Here is a 21,745-nt window from a genome sequence, read left to right as displayed (position 1 = left end):
AGCAAGTCTCCAAGCCTGGGATTTCCTTATGTTATTGATTGAAAGCACATTTTCCATTTGATCCAAATGATATCTCTGTGTTTCCTAAGAGCTAACTGTAGGTATGTTATGCCCAGAGAAAATTATATAAAAATAGTCTTTTATGAAAATAAGAAACTAGATAGTATTTTTGTGTGTGTGTAAGAGGAAGATTAGCCCTGAGCTAACATCTGATGCCAATCTTCCTCTTTGTGCTGAGGAAGACTGGCCCTGGGCTAACATCTGTGCCCATCCTCTTCCACTTTATATGGGAAGCCGCCACAGCATGGCTTGACAAGCAGTGCGTTGGTGCACGCCTGGGATCCGAACCTGCGAACCGCGGGCTGCCGCAGCAGAGCGCGTACACTTAACTGCTACGCCACCGGGCCGGCCCCAAGAAACTAGATAATGTTTTAATGATAGTTGATTTCCTATTTTACTTTAGTTCATAAGAGAATTTTAAAGTCAAAATTTCTCCCACAGTGAGATCAAAACTGTTGCTTTTTCAATTTATTTTTGTTTCCTCATAAATTCGTGGAAACTAATGGCATAACGGTACATAGTGAAATGTAGTTGCATAAAATATTTTGAATTGTGGTTGTGACACATAGGAAGGACAGAGTAGAGATGCTTGGTCTTAACAGCTTGTGTTTTGAAGATGGGATAATCCCTAAGAGTACATTTCACGTTCATAGAATTATAGCCCCAGAGAGATTGTAGGTTTTTTTTTTTTTTTTTAATAAAATCTTTAGTGACTTAAATTGCTATCATGATATTACAGTATTTTTATCACTAATGGTAATTGTTGGAGAAGTAATTTTCCATTTATGTGTGTGATTCAGAAAGTCTTGTCACATTACTAAATATCTGGTTTAGAGTTATATTTCATGAGGTATATACTTCATAAAGTAAATTCATTTTTGAAAATGATTTAATTGTAGAAGTGAACCATAGACTCATTTTTTTCAGGAACTTGTATATTTTATTTAGAGACTGTGAACCCGTTGTTTTAAAATAAAAATTGACTTCTACAGACCTTTATAGTAAAAGGAGAATTATAGATTTTTTTTCTCTGAAATTTGTTACATATCTTGTTCTCAACAGACAAGCCATTAATGGGCATTATTTTTAACTCCTTGTTATGACCTTCTCTGGTGAAAGAAATAATGAATAAAATTCAGCAGGTCTTATAAAACTAGTAATTTAATTTCATAAAGGTGACACTAAAACATTTTTTTTACTCAGGTAAAAGGAGAAATGAAGAGTCTAAGATAAATTCTTTAAGACAAAATAATCTTCCAATTTTATCATATATGTGCCTTGCATTTTTCAATAGTCTGCCGCCTCATTTGATATTATTTCACATTATCGTATATTTAACTTTATATTAAAAGACTGTCAGACATAAGAATAAAATACAAGAAAAGTTGGATTGTCTCATTTCTCAGTTCAGGAAAAGCAGTTTAGTTTAGTGTTCATCCAATTAATGCTAATTTACCACATGTAATGGATTTAATTATTCAGGTAAGTAATTATTAAATGTAGAAGACTACATATGCTACTTTCTCCCTGGATCATAACCTCATACCTTACATCGTCAATGAATGGCCATTTGTTGCTTACTTGCTATGTTCACCATTTGATATCCGTCATTGATGTGAGATATAAATGTTTGTCTACCTTTTTTTATAATCTGATTCTGAAGACCCTTCAGCTTGAATTATACAGTTCTTCCATCCACAAATATGGCTGAAAGTTGAACTTGACATGGATCAATATGATCTGGGCTAAATATCTAAATGTGACTGATTATGTTAGCATCATGTCCACAGATCAATATTGAGTTTTTTTATGAGCCTGACTCTATAATTGGGTTTAATCAATAAACTTTTGTCTCCTTTCCTTTGCAGTTTTAGGATTGTACCATATAGGTTTTAAAAACTACATTTAGCTTACATTTAGGACTCTGCTTCTTGTGATGACCAGAAATGAGATCTATCTGTGAATTTTAAGGAACAATGGAGCCTCAGCCCTACCATTGTGAGGAGAGTCCACTTTTGTCTTGATAACAGATTTCTTGACCAATACGCGCTACATTTCTAACAGAGCTAATGTAGTAACACCCCAGCACTCCTTTTGGGTAGCATGAGGCTTTTTCTCTCTACTGTTAGTAAATAACTCACATTGAAGACTTTGACAAAACATACCATTAATGAAAGCAATCATAAAAGCTTGCCTTTTGATAAACCCGCAGGGTCTATAGGCGTTGAAAGACACGATCTGTAAAGAACAATAAATTTGGGCCTTTGATTGAAGTGCCGTTTGTGACGTTATGCTTTGTCTGCATATTTGCACAAACGTGATGCTCCCTTTTTCATGTCTTAAACTTGAAGCTTGAGAGCATTCATTGCCCTTTCTACATTAAGGTTGGTCCCATTAAAAGCTCCACACAAGAAAAAGACTGGAAGTGATCCAGCTGAAGCTTGTGTGTTCATTTCTGCCCCAGTTTGCCATTTGGAAAGCAGGCCTCTAGCCATCATTGTGTTTTTTTATGAACAGACCTGGGTTCTTTTCCAGTCAGTTCCTTCAGTAATATATACTTAAAATGCATCACCTTTTCTTAAAATTGGAAAAAATTATTTGTGTGATGGATATTTGAAAGTAGCTTTGAATGAAAATAAAATTTACTCATTCCAAATGGGTGGCAGATTTTTCCATCATTTGTATTTAGGGTCCAAAAAAATTGAAATTTATGTTCATGTGCTGAATTCTTGGCATCATATTTTATGTAGTAGAAGTCTTCTGTTATCATGAGGCATGCATTTTGTGTTCTTTAAAAACTGCAGTTGCCCATTATTAAACCAGTAAAATAAGTGGATTATACATGCTTTTCTGAATTTACAGATGCAGACCGTTTTCAGAAACATGGTATGGATGAGTTTATTTCTGCAAATCCTTGCAAGCTTGACCACGCCTTCCTTTTTAGAATACTCCAGAGGCAGACTTTGGATCACAGACTGAATGATTCCTATTCTTGCTTGGTGAGTACAAGTCTGTCTATCTAGTCCCTATAGGTTAGAATGAAGGATTTTTTAAAGTGAGAAATACTTGTTATGAAGCAGCATTTTATTCCTGACTCTTAATAATTGTAGTTGGAGTTAGGGATAAAGGATTCCAATCGATTGCTTCCCAATTTGAAAATTATACACTTGAAGACCACTGCTGTGCCACTCAATTGACAGGAGAATAGACTCAAACAGACACTGAACAGTGGCGTAGCCGTCCCTCTGGAGAAGCTGAATGAAAATAGAAGGCTTTAATGAAGATAAACTCTGTGGTAGGATTTACCAACACCTGTACAGACATTTTAAGGGTTAGATTCTGCTCACCAAATGTTGATATCTTTCATTTCTCTCTTTTGTTCCTGGAAAGACAACCTCAGTGACGGGGGAAAGAAGCAGTGGGATAAACAATATGACAGAGGAAAAGTTTAGTTTCATCTAACCCTCCAGAGATAATTTGAATTTCTTAAAAAAAAGAAAAAGGAATTAAATTGAGTAGCTAACCTGCTACTTTGTATGTGTTGAAACTAGCCAGAATTTGGGATACAAAGTATAATTTACTTTTGGAAAGAATGCTTGACTTCTTAGAATGTGGGTGTTAAACTATAGCCTAGGGATCATATGTGCCTTTCCAAGGACTTATATTGTCACTGGCAATTCCTCTGGAATTTTTCCAGCCTGAATATACCTATTTCCGTCACCACTTAGTCTCTTGGCACTGAACATGGTAGCTGCATGCAATAAAGTTACATTCTCTTTAAAATAATATTTCAGACAGGGTGTGCTCCCAGCTCATCAGCGATGTTGCAACAGGAAGAAATGAAACAGCTTACTGCCATGATCACACTGATGCTTCATTAATCCATTTGTAGACTCTTTATTAAGTATTTGTTATTCAACATGTAATTGTATAGTTTAAACCTGATCCAGCCCAAACTTTCCAGTTACGTGGAGAGTAAAACAAATCATCAGAAAACCCTGATATCTTTCCAGGGACAAGCGCATATAGAGTGAACATCAATAAGGGACGCTTTCCCCTTGGATTCCACTCAGTGGGGCTAGTACCTGAATTGCCAAAAGTTATTTTGATTATGTGGATGACCCCACGTGTGGTACGGAGTCTGAAGAGAACACTGCAGTGTGTCCTCAACTGCACCTACAGGGTAGTGAGCATGGTGTGATCAGAAAGAGAGTTTGCAGGCAGGATGAGCCTGGATGTAAATCATGGCTCAACAACTGATTTGCAATGTGTCTTGAGCAATTCACTAAACATCTCTGAGCTTTAGCTTATATATCTGTCACATAGAGATCATAATGACTACCATGCATGTTGGTTCTAAATATTAAAGCTATGTTATATGTAGTATGTCTGGTACACTGCCTGTCCCATCTCCACAGTAAGTATTCTGGTGTTCTTTGTTCTCCTTTTCCTCCTCCTCTTTATTGCAGTTCATCTTTCTACATTTATCACCATTTTTTCCCTTCTCTTAACGTGATTATCATGCCCTCTTTTAAAACTCTCCGTTCCCCCTTCTTTCTCTTATTTTTATCTTAAGTTAATCCATATAAATCCATATAATCCATGGAAACATTTTCTAAATCAGCTCTACCTAACCGTGTCCTCATGTTAGCCAAGCAGGCTGCCTGCTGTTTCAGTTCACAGCCCCACACACACCCCCCCCCCCCCACACACACACCCCCACAGACACACTCCCCCCCAACATCTCATTTCAAGAAAAACAGAAACTACTACTATAAAACACTAACTTTGTTATATTGGTCCTAGAAAGACAAACAGAACACTATCTCAAATACTTAAATACCCACATAGTACATGTTGATCACTGCTAGACTTACTGCAATTTTCTTTTAATTCACTTTATAAAATGCTTTTGGTAACTAGGAAATTTCAATTATAGTGTCTGCTGTACCATTCTCTTTTTAATTGATTCATATAGAGATTGAAAATTTTTGGAATGCCATTCTTTGTGACTGACCATTTAAATACTGTGAACAAATTTGACTGATTTTGAATGACAGTGGAGAAGAAGAGGTTGCCCCTGCCTTGCTGTGGCAAGAAAGACAGAAGAGTATGAGGTTGCCTGTGTCCCAGATTAGTTCCAAAATCAATGACATCAGGTCTTCTGAAAATAATATGAAACATACCACTAATAAAAATCTGTCAAAAGACACTTGAATGCAGCTTCTGCTTATAATGCCTAACAGTGCCTACAGAAAGGCAGATCTTAGTACAGAAAAAAAAAATCTTTTTTTTTTTTTTTCTTTTGCAGGGTTGGTTTAGCCCTGGCCAAGTTTTTGTGTTAGACGAGTACTGTGCCCGTTATGGTGTGAGAGGCTGTCACAGGCATCTCTGCTACCTTACAGAACTGATGGAACATTCAGAAAATGGTGCTGTTATTGACCCAACCCTGCTCCATTACAGCTTTGCATTCTGCGCCTCTCATGTGCACGGCAACAGGTATTTTTACTTGCAAACACACAGTGAAATGTGTAGGGTTGACTTGAGAAGAGAGAAAAAGGCGCTTCGCCGTTATCACCTAGTAACGGATTTTAAACAGCAAACACTTCTTGCAAGAGAGAAGAAAACTCATGAAGAAAAAATGTACATCAATCTGGTGGGCTGCACTTTGTTTGTTTTTGCCATTAAAGCCACTTGAGAGAGAGAGAATATCTATGAGATTCAAAGTTGCCTTTTAGTTCTTATGTACCACATTGTACTAGAGTCTGCACAGCTGAAGTATCATCTGTATTTGTATGGTAATGCATATGTGTGTCTGGGTAGAGTTTGTTGATAGGTCTGTGTATACCTTATGACCCTTGCTTTTCCACTGTGGAATAAGCTTCATTGACAAAGCAATATAAATAATGGGGTTTATGTAGAGTCTCCTCCCAGCCCCTTCCCTAATCGACACTTTATGAACAAATATCCCCTTTTAGTACCCTGAGCCAGTAACCTCACCCCTTGCTTTACCAAAAGAGCAAAAAATCACCTAATGCAAACCTTCACAACTATGTATCTCTGAGCTTGAAATCTTTCCATGTCACTCTCCCTCTCTTCTTTTTTTTTTTCTTATGTGAGGATGATCGGCCCTGAGCTAACATCTATTGCCAATCTTCCTCTTTTTGCTGAGGCAGATTAGCCCTGAGCTAACATCTGTGCCCATCCTCCTCTATTTTCTATATGGGATGCAGCCATAGCATGGCTTGATGAGTGGTGCTGAGATCTGCGCCAGGGATCAAAACCTGCGAACCCCAGGCTGCCGAAGGGGAGCGCAGGAACTTAACTGCTAAGCCACCGGGCCAGCCCCTCCGTCTCTTCTCTTAATCCTGTTCCAGGAAACACTTGCTAGGGCTCCTTCCATAAAGGAGGTATCCCTTATCCCACCCCCTTTTCAACTTGCTGCAACCATTATTCCATCTCTCCCTCTTTATATTTCTTTTCTTCCCACAAACCTGTCAAAGTTTCATCTAGCCTCACAACATGACAGAGTGGTCAAGGGATTCTGAAGTCAGACCACTTGGGTTCAAATTAATACTTATTAACTGTGTGAAGTAGGGCAAGCTTCTAATCTCTCTGTGCCTCTGTCTGCCTATTTGTGCTTCCCAATCTATGAGAAAGACATAAAAGGGTATCTCTCTCATAAATCTTAAATTGTGATAGAGATTAAATGCATTAATATATATCAGCACTTAGAACACTGCCTGGCACATGAGTGTTCAAAAAAATGTTGACTGGTAGTGAATATGGTCTAAGTATTGTTATCCTGTCACTGTTCTCCTCATCTTTCCATTGTTTTCCTTATCGTCCCACCCAGACTTCTCTCAGCAGTCCCCCATCTGGCTTCCAACTCCTCATGTGCTAAGGAGGCTTCTTGGAATGGATTGCCTGATGACCTCATCCCGTAGCCTCTCCTCCAGCTTCACTCTCACTCTATTGAAAAGTTGATGCTGTGGAATTTCCAAAGCACTGTGCTTCTTAAAATGCAGCGTACCTTCCCTGATGCAGTGCTATCTTGGCTCTTCGCTCTCCTCTTGTTTTTTTTTTTTTTTTTGTGAGGAAGATCAGCCCTGAGCTAACATCTGATGCCAATCCTCCTCTTTTTTCTGAGGCAGATTGGCCCTGAGCTAACATCTGTGCCCATCTTCCTCTACTTTATATGGGACGCCGCCACAGCATGGCTCAACAGCAGTGTGTCGGTGCGCACCTGGGATCCGAACCGGGGAACCCCGGGCTGCCGCAGCAGAGTGCTCGCACTTAACCGCTTGCGCCACTGGGCCAGCCCCCTTATTTTTGTTGTTTTTTTTTTTTGACCATCTCTTTGCTAACAGTTCCTGTTCCTCCAGACCCCAAGTGCAGCATAGTGTTTTTTCTCACATCTCTTCTTGAAAAAGTATTCTTTCTGAGAATTTTTCTACTTCAGTGATCTTGCTCCTTTCCACAACTTCAACTGTGACCTCTCTTTATACAGATACTTCCAACCTGGTTATTCTCCTGAACTACAGATCTCTGTCGACAGTTAGCGGCTTGAGCGTTCCACTGGCACTTTCAGCTCTGTGTATAAAGTTAAATCCATTATCTCATGAAACCAGCTTCTGTTCCTGGACCTCTTTTAGCTCCTAGCAGAGTGCCTGGCAAAAAGTAACACTCCTGACACAAAATAAGTGTTAAGTAAATATTTGATGAATGACTTCATTATTTGTGTTAATATCACTTCCGTTAATGGCGCATTCATTTTTCATTCATCTTTTTCTTTTACCTCCTATACCCACTTTATTGCCATTGCCGATGTTCTGTCTTCATAGTACTTCCAAATTTCCCTTTTTCCATTTCCATTGTATCTATCTTAATTCTGGCCTTCATTTTTTCTTGTTTATCTATCTTTATTCATCTCTCTTTTACTTTTTTCTCCCTACAGTAGTCTATCCATCACCTTCAAAATTAGCAGATTGACTTTTACCATACTCCTTTTCAAAAAACTTCAGTGATTCTCATTTGGTTATTAAAGTAATAATAAATTCCCAGCTATAATTTCAGGGTCTGCCCAATATCATCTCGTTCTGTCTACCCAGTCTGCAGTCCAAGGATTCTTCTCCACCATAACCTTTATCCCAAACAACCAGTTTATTCTCCCTGTGATGTTTCTCTTTTTCCAAGTTTTTAACAGTCAGATATCACAAAACTCCTTTAAGAAGACTTCTGTTAACTTATTCAAACACCACAGACCTTTTATCTGTAGTTACCTTACAAACTTTATCATGTACACTTGTATACTAAATACAAACACATCTGCTGCTGCTCTAGTAGATCATATTTTGTAGGCAAAAACTACTAGTCATTTACCTGTTATCCTCTTTAGAACCTCACACAGTGCCTTGCATATTGTGCGTACACAATAAATGTCTGTTGAAGTCCTCACTGTTGTCTTTTCTCATCCCACAATAAAATAAGACTGATCCTAGTCTCAGAATCTATCCAGGCTTTCACTTCATTATGGAGCTCACCCTTACTGGAAATTAGGGGAATGTTGCAGGTTGTAGTCATTTTTACCATTACCCCAAACTAAGCCCTCTGCACTCAGCAAACCTGGGTGGGAGGGGGTGACAGGGGAAGCAGGGGACAGTCAGGATGACAAGATGGCTAATCTTTGATAGCCAGAGTGAGGGACTATTTTACTATAACTGTCTCTTATCTCTTGGCTCTGTCTTAATTCCTCTTGACCAATGGATATCAAAAGATAGGCCTCCCAGTGTTAGGCAGCTTTCGGAAATGTAAGAGGATAAGAAGGTTGCAGTGAAACAGACAAACCCAATGTATTTGTATGATCATTGTATGTATGTATTGTATTGTATGATATTTTAGTCATTAACACAGAAAGGTAAAATTAAATTGAGACCATTAAGTGGGAAATTCAATTAATGTGCCCCCAAAATGTATGTGTTTGAGGCACATTTTAATGGAAAGTTACTGAGACAACTGGAGTTGCTGCCACCGCCTGGGAGGCAGCCTGATTTGAATCTATAGGTTGCCATAGTTACTTTTATTCTGTAAAACTATTGTTTTCTTTATAATGGTACACTGTAAAGTGTAAGTTATGTTTATATGTTCATGCATATATTACACTTAATATTACACATTAAGTCCATTTTCCAGGTTAAAATATGTACATATTCAGGGATCTCTGGGTGGTGTTTTGGAATAGAAATTTGGGTCAGTCTCTGATTTAACATTTAGGTCACATGTAGCTTAAGAAGAAAAACAGGAAGAAATGTAGGTTTTAGGGAAATTTGAACCTCAGTTTAGGGTAAAAATTATCCAAGATAAGCTGAAAGGTATAATGTTTCCTGTAATTTTTAGTGTCTAACAGAAGTCATTCAGACATGTCATGCTGTCACAATGAAAGAATAAAAAGAGGCAAAAATCTCTACTTGAATCTCAACTCTGAAATTTGCCAACTGACCCATGTTGGGCAAATTGCTTAACCTTTCTGAAACTCAGAGTTCTCATATGGAAAAGGGGAAATACTAATGTGAAGGTACTGGATAATTATAAATACTATATCAGTATACTAATATGCTTCTCTTTGTTGACCAGCCACGAGGTTGTAAATTGGGAAAGGAGGGAAAACATGAAAAATAGGTAGTTAGAGCTGTAATACCTCATGCTAACTGGAAATATTTCACTGTGTATGTAATTATACTTTAATTTCTTTGCTAATAGAATATTCGGGTTTCAGCAACCTCCCCTGTGAAAATAAGCTTCTCTTATCCAGGTCTGCAGCATCTGATATTTATACAGTTGATATTTATTTTGTTAAAAATGCTGTCAACATCAAGTCTGACTTTTCTACCGTGTTTCCCGTAGTCTCTCTTTATGATCATTTTTACATCTGTCAAGACGCACATTCAAAGAGTCTTTTGCTCATTACCTGAACTACCTGTGCCAACAATTCAAAAGGAAAAAAGATTGCCTTTTGTTATTGACTAAAGCGAAGGACAACAGTGCCGTCTGAATCTGAAATTTTTCCTGTTACATGGCGTTGAGCTCTCGAGGTGTGTTCCTTCTGTGCAGACACATCTCTGAATAGCACTCTTTGAGTGTTTCAGAAATAAAAGAATCGAGTTCAACAGAAAAGGCTCTGGCTGGTACTAAGACTGAGGAAGAGAGAGAAAAAGAAAGGAAGAAAGAAAAAAGTGAGTCAAGGACAGAAACAGACACACTCCTGCAGGATGATAGCCACACGCGTCCGTGAATACCACAGCCAGTCACTCAGCGGTAGTGCCGCTGAGTACAGACAGGAGGGAGAAAAGAGACTTTCAGAGACAATGCGCTATAGGGCAGAGTTCTAGGTTGATATGTGTGGTTATACATCTTGGTTTTTTAAGTCAGGCTGAGGGTGGAGAAACTAAAGCAGCAACACAAAATGGCTTTTATGTCCCAGTTTACTGTAAGCTAGGCGTTGTATTCACTGACTCTTCTGTAGTTTAGTAGGGCCTCTCAGAGCTGCTGCATACCTGACAAAGGCCAGCTCAGATGGGCTAGCTTTCAGGTACAGGGTACAGAGTACAACATGACTATAGTTTGTATATAATGTAATCTCTTTTTTCTGTGGACTCCAGATCATAACACAGACTAGTAGGCAACCTTCAAGGGTGTCACTCAAATCATCATGTCACGATACCTCCATCTTCACAGGTGATAACATTTCCTCTTACCTGTCACTTTAGAAATTATGCCTCACCTTCCTGCCTGTAATTTTATAGACAATCATGCATTTTTGAGTAAAATCATAGACAACGTCATCAAATAGGCTCATCAAGAATTTTCATTACCACTTCTTAATTCGAGTCTTTGATATATGAGTTAGAGAAATTAAGTACAAATGTCACAACAATTGTGAATCTAGAGACTGACTTCTGGGGCAGGTGGGCAACCAGATCAAATGTCCTAAGCAAGCTTATCTGTATGTAATGTGGCTGATCTGACGGATTTCCTCCTACTTGCTACGTGTGCAAAGGTGGAAGGGACAGTTATCAATGAGTGGCTTTTAAATATGCACTGAGGGTTCTTTTTTGATTCTTTCAGAAACTGTACAACAACCCCAAATCTGCCTCAATCAAACTTTCCCAACAATAACGTCTATACCCACCCAAACTCTCGTGCAATACTAAAGCAAGACAATTATGCCTTTCAAAACCAGACAGACAAAAACAGAAAGATAGTGAACAGTGGTGGGGGGAGACTTAGTATGTTGGAAATAGCACTGTTACCAGGAGTCAGCACATCTGTCCTCCTGTCCCGGCTCTTCCGCTTATGAGCTATTTCATTTTGAGCAATTGGTCCTGTCTGAGCCTCAGTTTTCCATCTGTTCATTGTGAATAATAATATCAATGCTGCCTACCTGATGTGGGGTGTAAATAGGTCAAATTATGTAAACACTTTGTAAATGATAAAATATTGCTTAAATATCAAGGGGTGATATTATACATACAATATAGTAATTGAATAAGCTTCTGGGAATGGTGCTATAGAAGACTGACAGTGCAAAGGTGAACTTTGAGTGTCATTCTTGTAGCAGCCTACTCTAGACAAGTCTCAAGCAGGGAGATGAGACTGGAAAAGCACCATGTAGGAGCTTCACTTCACCTACTGTCCGTGATCATCAGGAGGAGCCGTGGTGAGGTTCTGGGATCTCCCCTTCCCCCTATTCCATCCCAGCCCCTCCTGTAGCTGGAAAACATTGTGGGCCTAATGGGGCAGTGGCAAGGACATAGCCAAAAGTAGGAGCCAAGAATCCTGTCATCTAAGGTAAGTAAGTGGCAAGACTGTAACAGGGGGGATAGTTATTAAGGTCACCTAACCAATTTCCCGTTTTCCCTCTACACCATTCATTCACAGCAAACAGCTCCTGGGTTTTTCTGAAACAATGCATATAAAAGAGCCTAAGGAAGGTAAATCACTGAGGAAGAGACAAGGCAAAGGGATTTTTCAGTATGTGTTAGAATGTAGATCAGGTTAACAATGAACAGGAGCAAAAGCTACTCCTCTGACGTAGCTTTCCTTCAGCTTGGGACCTTTAGGGCCTTCTTAGCATCTGGAGTTAGGTGTGGAAAAGAGCTTGGGGTCTTGAGTTGGATCTCCATGTAATTTTCTAACATACTAAAGTGGAACTTCATATGTAATGCTGTTACATGAAAACAAGCAAAAACAAAAAGCTATATGTGTACATCTGTACCATTTAGCATCACTGTTGCCAGTCGTTTGGGGATTTTTAGATTTATGTTGATGCATGAGATTGGCCTGTTACTATGCTTTCTCACACTGTTTTTGTCGGGATTTGGTATCCAGGTTATAGTAGCCATCTAAAATGAGTAGGGGAGCTTTCTCACTTGTTCTGTAGAAGATTGGAATGACTTTTTAAGTTTATCAATAGCTCGTCTTTAAAAGCATCTGGGCTTGGGGTCTTGTGGAAAGATTTTTTTGCATCAGTTTATTTTGCAGTTAAAGAACTATTCAGTCTTTCCATTTATTTCTTGAGTGAGTTTTGTCAGGTTATGATTTTCTAGTAAATAGTGCATATCATCTAAGTTTTCAAATGCATTGATATTAAGTTGTTCAAATTTGTTCTTTTTATACTTTTTGCTCTATCTGCAAATATCTCCCCTTTCTCATTCTAATATTGTTTATTTTTACCTCTTCTGTCTTTTTTCCTCTCAACCCATCTTATCAGAAGTTTGTAAATTTTATTGGTCTTATAAAAGAAGCAACTTTTGGCTTTGTTGAACTCTATTGCTTGTTTTCCATTTCATTAATTTTTTATTTTATTTATTTATTTATTTATTTTTGTGAGGAAGAACTGCCCTGAGCTAACATCTGCTAATCCTCCTCTTTTTGCTGAGGAAGACTGGCCCTGGGCTAACATCCATGCCCATCTTCCTCCACTTTATATGGGAGGCCACCACAGCATGGCTTGCCAAGTGGTGTGTCGCTGTGCGCCTGGGATCCGAACCGGCTAACCCTGGGCCACTGCAGCGGAGCGCACGCACTTAACCGCTTGTGCCACCGGGCCAGCCCTCATTAATTTTTTTAAAAGTAAACTTTTTATTTTACAATAATTTAAATGTACAGAAAAATTTCAAAGATAGCATAGAGGAAACTGAAATATAGAAACTCTCTAATGTTATCGTCAAACATGGCTGTGGCACATTTGTCAAAACTAAGCGACCAGGATTGGCACGTTGCTGCTATCTAACCAGCAGTCCTTATTTGGGTTTCATTGGTTCATTTCTTTTTTAATTAATATCCTTTTTTCTGTTCCAAGATCCAACTCAGGATACCACATTGCATTTAGTTGTCATGTCTCCTCTGATCTGTGGCATTCTCAGTCTTGTGTTGTTTTTCATGACCTTGACAGTTTTGAGGAGTACTAGTCAAGTATTTTGTCAAACATCCTTCAGTTTGGCTTTGTCTGACATTTTCATGATTGGACTGGGGTTATAGGCTTTTGAAGAGATGAAATACCTTCTCGTTTCTTCTTGTCAGGGAGGATGTGGTATCACTGGACATCACTGGCCCTATTAGCCTTGATCACTTGGTTAAGGTAGTATTTGTCAGCTTTCTTCACTGTAAAGATATTATTTTGCTTCCTCCATACTCGATTCTTTGGAAGAAGTCATTAAATCCAAGTCACACTCAAGGGGAAAGGGGAATTAAACCCCACTTCCTGGAAGGAAAACTAGCTACATATTTGGAATTTTTCTGCAAGGAAGATTTGTCTCTTCTCCCCTATTTATGTAATCAACCATTTATTTATATCATTACAGATTCATATGTAGTTACTTTATACTTTGGGTTATAATCCGATAGTACTTTATTTTGTTGCTCAAGTTGTTCCAGTTTGAGCCTAAGAGCTCTTTCAGACTGATTCCCATTGATGTGCTCTATCCTTTTGTTGTTGTTTTGAGCACTTTTTTACTTTCTGATAGTAAAACATGCTCTGAGCTCATCTTGTATTTTCCCTGCCTCAGCCGTAGAATCAGCCATTTCTCCCAAGAGCCTTGATTCTTTTACTAGAGAATGGTATTTAGAAACCAAGATTGGGATATGGATCTGCTCATTCTTACTGGGATGTCATTGTTTCCAGGCCCTCTTAGTAGACAGAGCTAAGGGACATATGTGTGCATACTAACCTATGAGTTCATACTGATGACTCTGACTCTAGTCTAGTACCACAAAGTTCGTGTTAGCCTTCCTTTCTTGCTTATCTGTAACTTCTGTCTTCAACAGTGAGAAACCTGGCTTCCACCATCCACCGTCCATTTACTTGTTTGTTCACCCCAGTATACGTGTAAAGCCAGTTTCAAAATTTGCCAACTAATTACAGTGTTTGTGTACAGGTCCTTTAGTCATTAGCCTTATAGTTTCCAGTCAAAACACTGTTTTCCAAAGTTCAACAGGATAGCTTCTTTTCTCCGCCACTGTCTCTTTAGTGAGGTTATGTCATACAATGTGATTAGAGTCACTTGTCAAAATACGCATTCCATCCTCAACATCTGAATTGATAAAGTTTTTTTTCCTTAAGCTTGTGTAGAGTAAAGTTCACTCTGAGCTGTATAGTTCTTATACTTCTGTGGATTTTGACAAACACATAGAGTGATATTCACCACGCTAGTGCCGTAGAGAACAGTTCCATCACCCTAAAAGTCCCCTTGTGTGCCCCCTTTTGTAGTCACCCATTTCATTAAATTTTGTCTTGAATTTTATTATTCCTTCCTTCTACTTTCTTGGGCTATTTTTTTCTAACTTCCTAAGTTAGATGTTTATCTCATTACTAGTCAGATTTTCTTCTTTTCTAACATAAGCATTTAAGGTTATAAGTTTCCCACTAAGTACTGCTTTTACTACATATATAAATTTTGTTATTTAATATTTGATTAAAATTCTAGCTAATTCTAACTTTCCATTTTAATTTCTTTTTGACACAGGGTTATTTTAAACTGATTTCTAACCTAATGTCTTTGTGTTCAGAGAATGTAATCTATACGGTACTGATTCTTCGTGACTTGAGACATTCTTTATGGCCAAGTATGTGTCAAATAATGTAAATGTTTCATGTTGCTTGAAAAAAATAGGTATGATTGCAGGGAAATTAATAATTTTATGCATCATGGGTCAGAGTATAAGCTGATAAGTGCTTTCTTAAAAAGCGATTTTGTAATATGTATCAATTGCCTGAAAATATCATACCATTTGCCTTAACTCGGGCTGCCATAGCAAAATACCATAGACTGGGTGGCTTCAACAACAGGAATTTATTTTCTCACAGTTCTGGAGACTGGCAGTCTGAGATCGGGGTGTCAGAGTGCTCGGGTTGTGGAGAGGACTCACTTCCTGGCTTGCAGATAACTGCCTTTTCTCTGTGTCCTCACATAATGGAGAGAGAGAGAGAGATCTTATTTTCCTCTTCTTATAAAGCCACCAGTCCTGTCAGATTAGTGTCCCACCCGTATGACCTCATCTAACCTTAATTACCCCCTAAAAACCCTGCCTCCAAATACAGTCACATTGGGGGTTAGGCCTTCAACATATGAATTTTCAGAGGGGACACAGCTCAAGCCATAGCACCACTTAACCTGACAATACACTTTCAGAAATTTATCCCAAGGAAACAATCAGAGATGGGTTAAAAATAAGTAGTGTAAGATTAGTTATTGCAGCAATATTTATAGTAGGAAAAAAATGGAGGAAAAAAGTCTAAATTTCTACTAATGGAGTATTGGATTAGTATATTATGGTACAGCCATATAATGAAATATCATACTTCATTAAAAAGCGTGTATTAAGATATTTAAATGTTGTCAGGAAATGTTTACACTTCATTAAAAGAATCAAATTATAAATTAGAATGTACGACATATCTATAGATTTACAGAAAGAAGACTAGAGTTGTATTTACAAAATATATTACCAGTTATTTCTGACTGAGACATTTAAGGAAATTTTAATTTTTGTCTTTGTGTTTTTCTGGATTTCTCCTCCCAAATTATGATGTGTATATAGTCCTTTAATTTAAAAAACAGGTTATTTTTTAAAAATAATAACATTAGGTATGGGGCAGAGGTGATATTTATATCAGAGAACACTACCAACTTTAATTCTCTTTATTTTTATTTTAAAATTCTCTCAAAATTTCATTTTTATTGAATTCTAGAGTTGTGTGCAGCAATAATTTTAGTTTGGTTCCCGAGAGGCCAGTTATCAAACACCTTGATAACTGCCCTTGACCTGGCTGCCCATCACAACCTTAACACAGAAACTAAGTCACAAGATCGCATATCTTCATAGAGTCAGATTACTGCTTTTTTTGTAGAAGTGTCTAATCTTTTTAAAAACCTCCAAAGAAAATAGAATGCAGTAGGAAATTCAAATAAGGAAAAGATTAGGAGGTAGGAGTGTTTAGAAAAAGAGAATATGATTTTAAAATTTTATTTTCAAAATATTTTCCCATAGAAAATCTGTTTCTTGTATCTCAGTGAACATATAGAGGGAGAATTATTGGATATTTAGCATTTCAGGTGAAGTTAAAGGACACTGATTATATAATATATGACCATCCAAATGAAACAATAAGAGGGGTTGCAGGTTAGGCAACAAAAATAAAAGATTGTTTGCTCCCTCATCTTCCAACATTTCTTATTCTGGTGCTGTGTCTTCCTCTCCTTTTTATTCTGTTCACAAATGGATATTGGTGGGAAATACACGAAGTGCAAAGTGACTTTCACCTGCAGTGCTGCAGGCAGAATTGACAATTCGGAAATTCCACCCTCTAGATGTCTCTCCCCTTCTCACTCTCTCTAGAGGAAGCGAAGATGTCATACATTCCTCATAGGAGAGGGCAGGTGAAAAGAAGCCTGTAAGAAACTCGAAAGCACCATGACCTTTGTCATTTTCCGCTCATTGCTTACAAAATATCTTTTACCACAAACCACCAAACTGGCAGGGCAAACAAACTTACGTGATGAGTTGGAGAGGAAGGAGGTTGACGGGGAAGAGTGAAAGAAATCTATCTCATCAATTTGCCAGACTTTTCTATACAATGTTAACTCGAGTGTATTTATTCAACCCACAAGCTTCCTGAGCACTCTGTTCCAGGCAATATGCAGACTCCCAGAGATTATAAACTCAAGGACACATTTATCCCTTAAGTATCTAGAAGCTGTCCAGGTGATAATAGTGACTGAGAAAAGAACCATGGACAATGTTATAGTTTTCATTAAGTAGTGGAACAAATGGTCATCAGCACTAAATGATGCTTTGTAAGTGGGACTTGTGGAGAGATCCTATGACTAAATAATTTTGGGACTTGCTGTTTAAAAAAGTTAAACAGGTTTCTTTACTGTTAGGCTTCTCAGACTCCTTTATATGCCATGGTTATACTATGAACCTCTAATGAGTTCTCATTAACTTGTATTGTTCCTTAAAACTTGTTGACATCCAGCGGGTCGTCTTTACTCAAATTTACCAACATGAAATGGATATTAAATATGCCAAAATTAGTTTTTATTGGTCTTATGGGCCTTTGAAATTTTGTACTGTACTGGAAAAAAAGGCTATAAAGTGTGTGAATTGTGAACTGTTCAGCCAAGGGAAGTGAAGCGACCAGGTTAGTCCACATCTGAATATTTAGGCAGATTCTCTCATTGACATTGACTCTTCTGTTCAGATGTCTGACTCTGCAGCCCCATTTTATACCCTTTTCCTCTGAGATCTTTCTTGAACTATGGTGTCATTATTCTTTACCTTCATAGAAACTAATTTCTTGTCTGAACTACCCCAAAAGCCATCAAAGATGATAGAAAATGGATTAGTATTACTGTTTGTCCCTCTTGTTCCTTAGTCCTCTTTTAAAACATCTTTCCGAATTTAGAGTTATGTTGGACTCCTTACAGAAGGAGTTGGTAATCATGACAAGGTGTTCAATATAGATAAAGGTTTCTGTTTGTTTTAAAATCCCTAATCTGCCAAAATGTTGAATAGCACAAACTATAACATCCCTTAGAAGAATTTAATGAAATTAATTTCGATTGGCCTTAATATGTATAGGAACTATTTTTTGGATGAATCTGCCTTTCAAAAAATGTTGGTCTGTGTGTCTGTGTGAGCGTGTGAGCGCACGTGCATGTGATGGTTTCTGTGAAAAAAGAATGTGACCCGTAGACAGATGTAAGATCAGGCTATTAAGCGTCAGTGGCAGAAGGTTCTATTGTATAAATTCTGTTTTTTAAGAACCTTTCAAGTATAATTAACATAGACACAGCTGTATTTGGTGTTCAATTGCTTATTATGTGGTACCAGAAGGAAGTTCCATGTCATAACTTATTTGACTGTATCTATAATTAAAAGATGTGTATCTTTTATTAAATTGTGTTTTATAATTTGTTCATATCTTAAACTTCTTTCACAGAATACTCTATTTTTATTAAAATTATGTAACTTCGGTAACTACAGGCCCCAGGAAAAAGGAAAATATTAAGTCTTGGTACGTGAGAATACCCTTCCTTCTCATTGGAACCACTTTAATATTTAATTATCAGTCATAGAGTTAAACCCCAATTAACATTTGAATAAGAAAATTGGTCTTTTATGTTAGAATTTTAAATAACCACATTTTAACATCATCTTTTTTTCAGTGTCAAAGAGACATTATTCTTTTTACTTTCATTATCTCAGGAAAAGAAATTTTATGTTTAAGATTTAAAGCAAATAATTTCATTAATAAGTGAAATGGCAAGTAAACAATAAAAATTTTCTGCTAATTGTAAATACATGCTCACTTTTGTTAGAGATCTTTTTACCCTGAATACTTAACTATAATTCCTGCTTCTGTTTGCTTTTCAAAAAAATTCTTATTTTACCTACTGTTGTATGATAAAAACATACATTCCAAATAATTTATGCAATATTAATACTAATAAGCAATTATACTAATTTTTGTGATATTACTAATTCATGAATTCTTATAATCTTATATAGCTGATATTTCTATATTCTATATATCATTCATTCATTTCTTTAGCATTTGTGTATTGAACATCAGCAATAGGCCAACCACTGTTCCGGGCACTAGGGGTAAGCCTGAAGGAGGCAGACAGTAAACAAATAAATATATCCCTGTTGGATGACGGCATTATGTACAATGGCAAGCAATAAAGCGTGTTAAAGGAGAGGAAGTCTGTGGGAATGGAAGGTTACACCTTTACATCAGGTGGTTAGAGATAACCTCACTAATCCTGAGTCACGTCAGTAGAGATAAGAAAGAAGTGAGCAAGCTGTGTGTGTGCCTAGGGAAAGAGCTCCCCAGCAGTGGAAGCAGCACATGCAAAGGCCCTGAGGCAGAGCATGCTTCCTATGTTTGAGGACGAGCTAGGAGGCCAGCATGGGTGGAATGGAGGAACTTGCCATGAGGAGTAGAGGAGATCAGAGTGTGAGTGTGGGGAAGAGGGATCGTATAAGATCTTGTTGACCATTTTAAGGGCTTTGCCTTTTACAATGAGTTACAAGGGATATGACTCATGCTTGAAAAAGGCTCCCAATAGTGTGTTGCCAATACTCTGACAAAGAAAAGACTGGAGGAGAGAGACCATGGAGGCTGCAGCCATGCTCAGGGGAGACCTGAGGGTGGCTGGAACCAGAGGAATAGCAGCAGAAGTGCGGGGTGGTCAAGTTCTGGGTATGTTGTGATCGTAGAGCTGACAGAAATTAGTTATAAACTGAGCTTAGGAAGCTGTTTTAAATCTCTGTTACCCTGAGTCTGCTAGATAAACATTCAAAAAATATAACTGGTTTAAGTCTCTCTCAAGGCTTCTTCAAGTACATATTTTGCAATGTATGAAAGAGCAAATTTTAGGACTTCCTTTGTCAAAGTCTGATTGAGTGAGTGAGTGAGTGATTGCTGAGGAAGATTCGCCCTGAGCTAATACCTGCTGCCAGTTTTTTTTTGTATGTGAGCCACCACCACGGCATGGCCACTGACAGACGAGTGGTCTAGGTCCGCGGCCAGGAACCGAACCCGGGCCACCAAAGCAGAATGCACTGAACTTAGCCCCTAGGCCACTGGGGCTGGCCCAGGGTCTTTTTTAATTGAATCACTGGTTCAGTGGTATTTTAAATTTTATTGATATTTAAGCTCTCTGCCTTATACAAGTAATATAGAAAATGTTTGATGCAAGTAAGGATATTTAAAATAATTCCACCATTATTGCTTCTCAGACATAGTTTTCATTTTTTATTATTGATTTTTTTTTATTGTTCTTTATTATTTTCTGTGAAAACATAGGGGAAAGAGAATAAGGCATGGGCTTTGAGGCCTGGCTTTGGAATGCAAAAGACCTAGGTTCAAGTTCAGGCTCCTGCAGTTACCTGCTGTGTGACCTTGGGAAAGTAACTTAACTTCCTTGAGCTCCAGCAGACTCCTCTCTTGGAGATTGGAGAAAGGATTTCTGTGAGCACCCTCTGTTGTTATGCATATGAAACAGCACAGTATCAGGTGCATATTCAGAATTATGTTTGTTTTAATAACGACTATGACAAGGAAGATATTAATGACACAGGAAGTTTTTGCATTTATTGGAAAGAATAATTTTAGAAAGAGCTATTACCTTTAGGCTTGACTGCAGCAAAGTTGCCATTTACTCCCAATAATTTAGATATAGAAGGCCACGTCACATAACTCAGATTAACACATAGTCTGGTCTATACGCTAAAATAAAGACGTGAATCAGGGCAAGTCCAAAATATTAAATGTTGTATTTAAGCTGTCAGTCGTGTACCTAATTTAGAACTCAGTAAAATGACGGCCCTGTGCTGTGTATAACAGTCTTGATCTTAGTAAAGGGTGACTAAGTGACGTTCCCCTGACTTCCTGTCTCACTTTTCATCACCTGAGCCCCTGGCTCCATCCTGTCAGGTAGACGATGTGCCCCCATGAAGTTTATATAACAGGATGACTTGCTCATCACTGTGGATCACAATCTCCTTTCATAGTTGAAGCAAATGGTAGAATTCACTCCAATATAACCTTGTGGTTGGTATCTGTCAAAGAGCAAAGCCAAGGGGCCATGTCAGTCATCAGAACAATAAAGATAAGTTCTTTGCTCTTTTTCATCAAGTTTGCACGGGTTTATTTAGTGAAATAACTGTCTGCAACTTTGTGGTATGAGTTTTTATGCTCTCTGTGTAATAATACAATGTAGTTATAATGCTTCTCTGGATGCCCAAATTCCCAAATTAATAATTTATAAAGAACTCTCCAGTTGAACTTTTGTGATTGTTGTCAATGCTTATTCTTAGGTTACATTATGATTTTTGTGACATCATTTGCTTAACGGGAATTGACTCTGAAGTAATATGTGAAAAAATCCGTTATTAAACTATTATAAAACGTTGAGGTTAGCTCGCAGTTCATTGCTTTGTAATTCGTAGATCGGACTTTCCCTTCTCCTTCCTAAAAATTTTGAAAGACCAATATTTTGCTATTAGTTTTTCTGCAGTAAACATTCAGAATGCATTCTGATGGAATAAATGTGATTGACGTATTATTCTGCCAGAAGGTAAATAATTGATGTTTCCCTATTTAGGAATGAAATAT

General features: G+C 37.8%; 1 protein-coding gene across 6 annotated transcripts in view; it reads left to right on the top strand.

The window, feature by feature from the left end:
* Positions 1-21,745, top strand: part of CADPS2 (calcium dependent secretion activator 2) — a 496,283-nt gene that overhangs the window by 346,851 nt on the left and 127,687 nt on the right. For all 6 annotated transcript variants that reach the window (XM_087430207.1, XM_087430199.1, XM_004418749.3 and 3 more), the window contains 2 exons: positions 2,923-3,059; positions 5,372-5,559. In XM_087430207.1, coding sequence (XP_087286333.1) covers positions 2,923-3,059; positions 5,372-5,559 — 325 coding nt within the window. The remainder of the gene's footprint in view (positions 1-2,922; positions 3,060-5,371; positions 5,560-21,745) is intronic.

The sequence above is a fragment of the Ceratotherium simum genome, chromosome 1 (genome assembly GCF_057802395.1).
Source record: "Ceratotherium simum simum isolate JZ-2026a chromosome 1, ASM5780239v1, whole genome shotgun sequence".
Lineage (NCBI taxonomy): Eukaryota > Metazoa > Chordata > Mammalia > Perissodactyla > Rhinocerotidae > Ceratotherium > Ceratotherium simum.
Note: the sequence above shows the minus strand (reverse complement) of the source record. Positions and strands in the feature narration are given on the sequence as shown.